The sequence below is a fragment of the Phodopus roborovskii genome, unplaced genomic scaffold (assembly GCF_943737965.1).
Source record: "Phodopus roborovskii unplaced genomic scaffold, PHOROB, whole genome shotgun sequence".
In the NCBI taxonomy this organism is placed as follows: domain Eukaryota; kingdom Metazoa; phylum Chordata; class Mammalia; order Rodentia; family Cricetidae; genus Phodopus; species Phodopus roborovskii.
The window spans coordinates 1,627,616-1,638,805 of record NW_026126481.1 but is presented as its reverse complement, the minus strand read 5'-3'; the positions used below and the strand labels follow the sequence as shown (position 1 = coordinate 1,638,805).

Sequence of the window (11,190 nt, the reverse complement as noted above, 5' to 3'; positions counted from 1 at the left end):
GATATGCAAAATGTCATAAAAATTTTTGCTCCAAGGTGCTAGTAGAATTAAGTTCATAGAAATGCTTCAGATATTGAAATCACCCTGTGATGGGATAATCTCAGACACATTCAACTAGTGTTTAGGCAGAAAGATAAGGAACAGGAGGAGAGGGGAAATGGAGATGGGAATTCAGGACAGTTCCTCCTTTTGAGGCTGGGTGAACCATTTCATAAGGGCTAATTTTCCTTTTTCAATAAGTCACTCATTGGCCCCTTACCTACAAAAAGACAGTGTGGTTGGTGAAGCTTGAAGAGGGCCAGCCAGGTGCCCTGCTGTGTCTGATGTCATTGTGCTTTAATGCAGACATGGTATTCCATCTGATTTTTGCTGTGGTCCTTTTTATATTACCATCCTTCACTGTTCCCAACCTCATGCTTGGAAAGTTGGAAAACTCGCCTTAATGAGGAAAATGAAGCCCTAGGCGATGCAACCCAACCAAAAAGAAGCCACTCCCTTGGAACTGACACTTGCCCATTCTCTAGCATTCCAGATATTCGTAGAATTATCTTTTCTCATTCCAAGCCTGGGGTTTCACTCTCCTGTGATGCTGCTGCTGTGTATCAGAAGGGCTGATCTCTAAAGTCAGCAGGCGACAGACTTAGCTTTGGCTTTTGTAAGAGTGGTTGTGACTTAACTGTCCAGTCCGTGTAGCAGCTTCTCCCCGGAGGAGCAGAATGTGTAAAATAAACAGTTGCTGAAAAGCATAAAGAATTAGCCGAGTGCAAATCTCGAGTTATTTTTTCGGCAATTGAGACACCAGTGACCTTAAAATGCTTAGTTAGTTCAGGATGTTTAGAGCCAGGATGAATGAATCTTTGCCATGCTTCCCTCTCATCGTCGTGTAAATCTTAGACTTTCCAGAGCAGTGGCAATTTAATTCAAGTACATCCCGGTGGAGAGAAAGCGACAGAAACCAAGACCCAAGCGGTGCTCTCCTCTCAGCTCTTGGGGGAGACTAGCCTTAGTTGCCCCGACCCTGGAGGTTAAAGCGGGGAGAACCGGGAGGCGCTAGGACCTGGATGGCGCCTGGCTGAGCCCTGCTCGTGAGGGCGGTGGAGAGGAGGAGGGGGATGTGGGAAAGGAGGGGTACTCGGGGGGCGGGGGAGTCATTTATGCGGAGCGGGCGGCGCTGCTGTCGCCACTCACAGTCTCCGCGCGCTGCTCAGAGCCGGAGGGAGCGCAGCGAGCCGGCGAGCGAGCGAGTGGAGGGGGCGCCCGGCCGTTGTCTGTGCTCGGACGGGTCGTCTCCGCAGCGCTCCGGGGTCCGGAGAAGAGCGAGAAGCAGCCAAAGAGTGCAGGAGCAGTGCCGGGAGAGCCCAGGGCGGAGGAGCCAGTCCCGCTCCACCGCCCCCCGTGCCAGCCGGGGGAGTGATTGCCCACCGCCCCGCCGGCCCAGAGCCTGTAGCCCTGGTCCCCGCTGTCCCAGGGATGGTCTAGGAGCCTGCAAGGGGCTCGCTGCTTCGCTCCTCTCCGCTCAGCTCTCGGGCTCTCTGCCTCCTACCGACCTCTCCCGGCTGCGCGCCCCGCCGGCCCAGGCCGGAGAAGTTAGTTGTGCGCGCCGCTTAGCGCGCGAGCCAGCAGCCGGGAGAGCGAAGGCGGCGAGGCGCTGGGACCATGGGCTGGGGTTGGGGAAGCCGCTGCTGCTGCCCGGGACGGCGGGACCTGCTGTGCGTGTTGGCGCTGCTCGCCAGCTGCCTGCTTCCAGTGTGCCGGACGCGCGTCTACACCAACCACTGGGCAGTGAAGATCACAGGCGGCTTCGCGGAGGCCGACCGCATAGCCAGCAAGTACGGATTCATCAACGTAGGACAGGTAACTAAAACCCCGGTGGCTCAGGAACTGCACGTAGAAACTAGCTGTCGGGGCTTCTTGTCCCCTCTGTTTGGACCCCTCCCCCTTTTCCAGATGTACTTCTGCAGCTGTGGCCCGAACTCAAGGGCGATGCTCTAGCCTGCGCGTTCCTTGCACAGTCACACACAAGCTCCGAAGTTGCTGGGATGCCTGTTTAATTTGTTTTTACAAGCAGTGGGGGACAGGTAGGGTCTTTGGAAAATCTGGAGTGCTGCACTGGCTCAGACTCGCCTTGGACCTTTGGACTGTCCGGGAGTGCTACTAGCTAGAGGAAACACCCTTGCGAGTAATCGTGACAGGGAAGGTAGAGATCTTTGGGAGACCAAGAGTGAGCGGCTGGACCCAACTGTGAGGGGAAAGCCTGGATTAACCTCTTGGGCCACAAAAACTGCAGGGCTCTGGGGAGCCCGGAGCGCTTCAGCTGGAGCTGGGGTGGGAGGAGAGAGGAAGGGGGCGGGACACCAGGAGGGAAGAACGGATTTAGAGGGTCCTGGCTTCTGGTTCGCCTGGCTGGGATCCAAATGTGCCCCCCCCCCGCAGCTGGGTGGGGAGGGACCTGAGAGACCATGAAAGCCACTGGCCAGCACTGGCCGGGTTCTGCTCAGGGAACTTGGGAATCTTCTATTAGGGTGGAACATGAAGCACCCTGTTGCCGCGTGTGGCATGAATGTTTTGATGAGATGCCTTTAGTTGGTTTTCCTTCGACTTACCATGCTGAGAGAAATGCCAATACATTTTTATGGGACCCTTGGCAACGCTACCGATTTACATTCTGGCCTAAATGCCCTAGATTTCGTCCTCTTTTCCATGTCTCTACCAGAAACTGGAATGGAGAGAGCAAAACCCCCCTGAGGACCTTACAACTTCTTTTGAGATTGATTCAAGGAGGGAGTCCTGTTGTGACTCTGACTCGGGTTTCTACCTGAGGGCCACAGGGACATTTTGGATTTTTCACACGGTGCTTCAATGTCCAGGAAGGTGACCGTTGGTGCAGCCGAAGCAAGAGGGCACAGATGGTTTCTGAGACCATTTCTTTTGAACTCCATGCCTAGAATGTCTGGGCAGTTCCCACCCTTCTCTGGCCACTGGGTAAAAGCCATTGGGGGAAGGAGATCCTTTGCCTGCTTCTAGAAATAAGCTGGGGAGCAGCTGCCAGGGTTCAGAGGGCTGGAGGTGGAGGTCTTGCTCTTTACCCTCAGGAGGTTGTATTCCAGAGAAACCAGTTGGGTGAAGGGCTGAGATCAGGGCATGGCTTATGTCCCCACCCCTTCTCTCAGTCCCCCAAAGAAGTTAGAACAACCAGCCAGATTTTGTTACCTGAGTGCCTGTCCCCTTCAGGAAATTGCCTCTTGGGGGTTCTCTTGACCTCTTCTGTGAAAGAAACACGGAGTCCATTCAGGTCTTTTTAACCAAAGCTTACAGTTGAGAACTAAATAAATATACCTCAACAGTGCCAACGGGTAGACTAAAAGAACACATTTCTAATCTTTCAGGAACATTTTTAGTTCAGACATTAAGTATCTTTTATGCCAGGGGCTAAGTTCTCAAAACCATACTTCATTTTTAATTTCAAAAACAACATTGGTGTACAATTGGCATACAACAGATCAGGACACTGGGACAAGAGACTGACCCTATCCTGCACAGCCATGATGGGGACCCAAGACTCTGATCCAGGATGGCCCCTTTGTGGATCTTGCCATTTAGAAAATGCTTCCACCCAGTGTGCAGAAGGAAAGAGTAACCCCCCCCCCCATTTACCTGAATTCTAGCTGGGTAGCTCAGTAAACTGAAAGCAAATACCCAGTCACCTCTGCTTACTAATATGTTGTTTAGAAGGACCAGGACTTGTTGACACTAGGAGGCTTCTTAACTTGCAAGGTAGAGAGATACATCTGTCCTCCTGGACTGAGAATACAGCTTAGATTGTAGAATCCAGTGGCCTCTAGTGAGAGGGGGAGCAGGGTTATCTTATCCACATTGAACAAGCAAACAAGTCAGTGTTCTATAACTCTCCTGATATTTTACAAATGTCTTTATAGAGAAGAGTCACTGCTCTCCATGTCAGAAGTAATACTAAGATAGTTTATATATGCATAACATGAAATACTATTTACTGTGGTTTTTACAACCCCATTGTGGAAATACAGCTCTCCAGGGTTACAGAGGACCGCTGAATTGATGCAATACCTAGTGTAAAAAGATCTGCTATTGTACAGTGTAAAACATTCTCATGCAATTCAACACATTCTCGTGCAATTCAAAGGAGGACAAGCTTTTGGCTTTGGCAGGGTAAATGGAGTTCCTATGTGCGAGATCATGACACTGTAAAGGCAGAATATATTTCGTATTCATGCTTTACTGCACTGACCTTTTAACACTTTAGACATCCTTTTGTTATTCTTTCTTTCCAGCAATAAACCATCTGTGGTCCAGCTTAGGGCAGTAAATAATTTGCCAATGTCTCTGGAATGTTTTTACATTTTGTGCTGTGGGTCCAGGGTGTTATGTGGCACAAATTGGATCAAGAACTTGTTTATTATTTCTGAAGTCATTTATGATCCTGATATATATATATATATATATATATATATATATATATATTCAGTATGTACAATATTCTAGATGAGTAAAGTAGTGAATTTTTACCACAGTAAAGCTACCAGTGTTGGCTGTCTATTTAGAATATTAATGCAGTGTTTTGTGTAACATGTTAGCATTTAAAGGTAAGATTTTTAGCCTGGAGATTTCTGCAGAAAGTCGAAAGTGGGGGGGGGTGTCTCTTTTCTGCTCAGGGAAGATCGAATGTTCAGAGTAATGGGAAAAGCAAACAAGCAAAAAGGCCTCTAGAAGGGAGTGGTAATGAGGGTTGTCTTGCCTCTGGTTATAGAGATAGTATTATGCTTTCTTAGGTTTTCATAAAATGCTTTCATTTTATGAATGGCTTATGGTTTAAAATTCTGAAGTAATGCCTAGCCATAATCATTGCTAGTAGTTGCCATTATGTCAGCATATGTCAAGTTTTGCTTGCTATGTCAGCTGTGGGATGCCTGGAGTTGGCAAGCTGGTTTCTGACCAGGAGCCCCTGGAGTATCTAGAACTACCAGCCCCTCATTGGGATGCTTAAGGGTAGGAGATATGTATGGCTGTTGGTCCACTTGGGTAAGAAGAAGAAGCCTTTTTCCTCTGTCACAAATTGTGTCCTCTAAGTCTTTGGGTTTACAGTCTATTGCTTAGGGAATTGAAATATAAAGAAGTAAGGTCAGATACATATTGTTGGTACAGTAGACCTGTATAGAGAGCAATTAATTTCTGGTTATTTGAATCCAGGGAGAAGAGCTCTTGTGAAAAGATGATTTACAATGTGTAGTTGCTGTATTTATCCTTCTTATAAATCGCCTATAACCATTGATCCCAAGCCAGAGATTACCAGTAGTAGCCCTCATCATCACCAACCATGTCACCTTTTGAGGATGTCCCCATAAGAGTAAAACCAAATGGAAGCTATCCTGGGATTTGCTTTACATAAAGCTCCCCCAGAGACCATATGGGTGTGGAGACTGCAGAGGCTACTAGCAAGGCTGTGCAAGTCACTGAACCTAAGGGTACCCCATACCCCCATCTGTAAAATTATAAATCTTGAGATAACAGAGTGGGTTAACTATGCACTGCTCAGCACACAGGCCTGTGGTAAAAGGTTTATTAAATTCCAAACAGAGGAGAAAGATTGAAATAAGTGAGACCTAAATGTTCTTTATATATGGTGAAGGAGAACTTTTTTTTTTAAATGGAAGATACAAAATGTAGATCTTGAGAAAGTGAATTTTTTTTTATGCTAAGTCAGGTGAATTTTGTACACAGGGAGGATGATTTTCTGTTTCAACTAACCATTTAAGATAGTTTAAAAACAGTTTTATGTTGCACTTACACACCCTGGGTGGTACCATCTTCCCTCATTTCTCTTTACTGTGGCACCTTAAATACAGTCTAAGCTTGCTTAAGATGGAAGGATGTAAAGAAGGAAGGCTAGGAAGGGATGTACCATAGTTGGTAGTATTGTAAAAAGATCTGAGTTCAGTCCATAGAACCACATAAATTGGGCATGGTGGTGCATGAATTGAGAGTTCAAGGCCATCTTCAGCTATATAGTGAATTTGAGGCCAACCTGGGCTACATGTGATGCTTTCTGAAACTGAAAATATCTGAAGAATAGTGTATTTTGTTAAATCATATTTGAATTTACATGTTAAAACTGAATGTTATTTGTACAAGTAAACCCAGAATAATTTTCCAGGTAAGCAAGAAAAGCTCTTGAGTGAGAAGAATCTCCTTCAAAGATGCTGCTGTCTCATTTCCTGATTAGTTTTGACCTGTGGATAACAGGATTCTAAAGTGCTGATGAATGTTGAAGAGTGAGTTCTGGGTGTTCATGGACAGCATAGAAATCGGGGATGTGGCTAGCCTGATAGGAGTTTCCCTTGTAAGTCTATAGGCATTTTGTAAACAGGAGAGTAAATGGATGGTTAATCCCAGTTTCATCCCTGTGTGATGCATCTGGCCTTGCCCAGGATGTCTCTTTATAGCCCAGAACCTCAGCCCTGCCTTGGCTAGCTGCTCTCATATGCATATTTCTCATGATGAGACTGAACCAGAGCAGGGAAACCTTGACTAGAAAAAGCCATCAAAGACTATGGCCCAATAATGATGGAGTGTGTGTGGGGGTTTGTTGTGTTAACCTCATAGACAAAGAATGACTTATATGAGGCCTTTGGGGGCTTTTGAAAAACGTGTGTGTGTGTGTGTGTGTGTGTGTGTGTGTGTGTGTGTGTGTGTGTGAGCCCCAAAGCTGTTGAATTTGCCTTATCACAGTCTTTCATGGGCTTCTTTCCAGGGGTTTTAACTTTAAAGGTCAGCCAGAGAAGCAGGGTAGTACACTGGGAAAATATCCAGAGAAAGGGAGTCCTGACCCAGAAACACCCCTGGGATGGGAGGGGTATGTGAGTTGTTCAAGTTCTGTGAAGTAAAGCCTGGATTCTTCCCCAGGCTGAAGTGTCTCCAGGTACTGTTTTGCCTTGCTGCCACATCACTCAGCTCCTTCAGGTTGGTCCGATGACAAGCTGGCTTTGGCTTCCCACAGGATAAAAATGAGTGCCTATGGACATTCATGCCTGCTACAATATGCACAGATGTTTATGTGTTTGTCCATTTTCAGTTTTATAGAACTAAGCAATGCACAGTAAAGGGTGAAATTACTTGGGTTGTGTTCTCATTCGTTTCTGCAGAGCACGGGTCTATATCTGAGGGTACCAAAGAGAGCAATTAATATCAATAAACATGTTGATTTGATTAAATGAATCCTGGGAGAAAAATTGAAAGCAGAAAGAAAACAGGAGTAGGGGAGTGTGTGTGTGTGTGTGTGTGTGTGTGTGTGTGTGTGTGTGTGTTAGGGGGTCTTTCCTTTTGTTAACTGACCTGGCCCTCTGTTCCTTGTTTATAAAACAGGGCACCACTCACTGTTCAATACATTTAGGGAGGTTGCTGCTAAAATTAGGAGTACTGGTAATGAAGATGAATATTTGGCTAAAATAGTGTACCAAGGGCATTTTATGTTCTGTAAGGAGCCTGGAGAGACAAGAGCTGCTCAAAGGTAAATGAATGAACATTGTGGTAACTGGGGTCTTGTGGAGTGTAGCAGTTGTGATTTTTCCAAATATCTGCAGTCTCCTTTCGGGATGTAGAGAGGGACCAAAGGCATAGGGGACAGTGTTGTACCCGATTTCCCTAAGAGGCAACTGAGGGCCACCTAAGCTTTTGCCTAAGAGCCATGAACACAGTTTTGAGCTTGAGGCAACTGATCAGCCAACCTCGCCTTTCTGTCTCCTGGTTGGGCAGGCCTGGTATTCACCAATTGCCTCCAGTGTAGGGACTGTGAGGCTTTTTATTTCAGTTATCAAAGTAAGAGCTTTTGAATTTAGCCCCACTGTGAATGCATACGAAAGAGTAGTGGAGAAGTAAAACTTGAAGCATTGGAGGCTATAAAAAATGCACCAGGAACCATTTCAGGTAGAGGTGCTTGTTCAGAGCCCAAGCATGGACTCTTACATACATGAACTGGCAAAGCAGATGAAGACACAAAGGGAACTTACTAGTTGAGGCAGATCTAGTTGCCTTCCTTCACAGTTCTGAAAACAGCAGGTGAACATTTTTTTTACAGCATTTATCTGCTCTATACCTTTTGCACGGCAAAGTCTAGTCTGACCTAAACTATCTCCATTAGCTACAGTGTTGGTTTCTTTCGTTACAGAAGTATTAATGAGTTTGACCCTAGGAGTGTTCACAATCCAGACAGAGGTGTATCTAAGGCAGTCCAGCATGTGTGCCTCCTAGTCAGTTCTTAAGCATTCCTGCACCTTCCTCGTGTGAAGAATTTAAAATTCTGAACATGTATAGCCAAGTTTTTTGTTTGTTTGTTTTGTTTTTAAAGAGTGATTGTGGGCTTGTCTAGCCCATAAGCCAGAGGTGATGGGAATGTCTGTGATTTCTTCATTTCCCCATGTGAGATTCATTCTCAGGCAAATGTTTTCTACAAAACGTCAAAACCCATGTGAGTCTTAGTAATTCTTTTATCCAGCAGTAGCATTAAACCCCCAAAAGGAATATAGTGTGTTCCGATCATTGAATGGGGTCATGTCCCCCACATTTGTCCAAGAGGACAGTGGTTCATGGGTGGGTCATCTTGGGCCACATGTCTAGCTTTGAAGTGAGTGAAATGTTAGGCTCTGCTAGGCAGTCCAACATTTGGGGAGGGGCAGTTCCCTAAAGGAAAATGAAATTCTATTACTAGAATAAGAGAAAACAGATGTGGGACAGGGAATGACCCCACTACTGATATGATTATATAAGGCCATGAATGCCGGGTTCCAGCATTACCAGGGAGAATTCGTTATACTGAAGTTCTATGAGGAGTGAATAAGGCCCAACATGTTGCTGCAGTAAACATGTGAGTCTCCCCAGATTGTGAGGTATTTTCTGGGACTAGGGATTTTTACTTACAACTATGGTTTGGTAGAGCAGAGAGACCTGCCCAGTGGGTATGGTTCAGTCATGCCTGGGAAGTATTCATAAGGATCTGGGAGAGGCAGAGAATAATAAAGGTCATTATTAATAATGAAATTGGAAGAGATTTGGAAGTTCCTATGGAAGTGTGTGCAGTAAGTTTTGGCGACTTAAGTGGAAGTGCAGTTTGAGGGAGAGGGAGAATGATAAGGCAGCTGTAATTATAGCCTCAGGGCCTGGAGCATCTGGACTCCTTTGTACCATTTGGGGAGTGTGTGGGAGCATTTTTAAGGTGAGAAATACAGATTAACCCCCAGCTCTAAAGATTTTTGTTTAGTGTATGTTTTAAGGTGCACAGCCTCATGTATTAGCATATGAGTATGTATGTATGTGAGTATCTCTACATGTATAGATGTATACACACATAATGGTTACTAAAGAGAAGCAAGTAAATCTGTCATTCTTCACACCTCTTCAGAACCCTTTTATTTGTTTATTAAAATGATTTTATTTTTAAAATTTGTGTGCCTGTGTGGGTGTATTTGCATGTGAATACAGGTGCCTGCAGAAGGCAAAGGCATCCAGTTCATCTAGACCTGAAGTTACAGATGGTTGATAGCTGCCCAACGTGGATACTGGGAACTGAACTTGGGTTAAGTGCAAGAGCCATACATACTATTACCCACTGAGCCATCTCTTCAGCCTATTTATTTTTCTAACAAGAGTACCACCTAAAATCTAGTCTTTTAGCTGTATTATTTCTGTAGTGTTCCTGTTGTGCATCACACCACTGTATTTAATCTCATGTAATGCTGCTCTTTTTGATATGCGTATCGTTTCCTCCACCTTTTCATCCATGATACCTGCCCTTCATTTCACTCTGTTCCTGAATAGTTGGCTTACAGATTCTACATATAATCGAGGTCCATTTGCCTTAGGTCGAAGGATGGGTGCAGTGATACTTTCCATGGGTGGCAGAGTGTTTAGCCCAGGAAAGAAAATCCCTGTAGGTAGACTTTACCCCTCATCCACCTCCATGTGAACTGTGCAAGTTTGTAGGAAGTGTACTGTGCAAATGAATTGCCGAGGGATGACGCATGCCTAGAGCCAAGGGACTGTGACTAAAAGATACTGTAATTAGGACATAGTACAGGAGCAAAGATCTTTAGCCCTAATGCCATTGCTTCTAAGCTGGAGAACTCCAGGCACTCACCCTAAGCTTTCTGTGCCTCAGTTTCCTCATGTATGAAGGCACATAATAACATTCTCACAGTATTGCTGCGAGGATTACAATAGCACCTAATGCATATTATAGTATTAGTCAATAATAAATGTCATTTCATCTTTTAAAAGTTGTTTCAACCTCCATTAGCTCATTTTACTCTACCAATTTCTTTTCATGGGTACTTTCACTCTCAAACTTATTCAAGATTAGAAATGATGACCACCCCGTGTGTGTGTGTGTGTGTGTGTGTGTGTGTGTGTGTGTGTGTGTGTATACTTACATTTATACCTCTATCCTTTCACTACTCACTGAGCTCCTTGAGTACAGTTTAGTGCTTCATTTACATTACATTTATGTCACCAGCCAGCAGCCAGGACAAACCAAAGCATAGTGGATATTTTAGACAGACAGACAGAGAGAGAGAGAGAGAGAGAGAGAGAGAGAGAGAGAGAGAGAGAGAGAGAGATAGATATGTTGGTGCCTCTGAATTTTCACAGGAATGACAGGTGAGTGTCGAATCAGAGGTGTTCATGTTGGGATGGAAAGGAAGTGATCTCATCAGCCCCTGAGCAGATGAAGAGCACCTACAGATCAGGGGTCTGTGTGGAAGCGATATCTGGATGCTCCAGTGTTTGAAATATTTTTAGGAGAGTCATCAAAGAAGATAGGCCACTCTAAAATGAATTTCCAAATAGGAACATGGTTTTTGCTGTTTCTACTTATTGCTCAGTAGGTATCAGGTATCGATTAGACAGACGAGTAAAAGAAATGAGCCATTGATTGGCTTTGCATCATTTTGTTCTTTATATCAGAGAGATAGAATTTACTAGGTTGAGAGGGAAGGTAAGACAGACTCTGTGGGAACTAGGGAGCACTAGTTCCCTAACATAGGAATACTGTTCTGAAACGACTGAATAGTGTCTAGATGGAGAGGTAACTGATAAGAAAAAAGGAATAGGATGGGTGTAGGGCTATAAATTAAGAAACAAATGGATGGCTAGTTCAGTAAGCTAATG

General features: G+C 45.0%; 1 protein-coding gene across 1 annotated transcript in view; it reads left to right on the top strand.

The window, feature by feature from the left end:
- The first annotated feature begins 1,383 nt into the window (after positions 1-1,383).
- Positions 1,384-11,190, top strand: part of Pcsk5 (proprotein convertase subtilisin/kexin type 5) — a 409,247-nt gene continuing 399,440 nt past the window's right edge. The window contains exon 1 of the mRNA XM_051194065.1: positions 1,384-1,854. Within this exon, the coding sequence (XP_051050022.1) occupies positions 1,657-1,854 (198 nt within the window). The 5' untranslated portion in view covers positions 1,384-1,656. The remainder of the gene's footprint in view (positions 1,855-11,190) is intronic.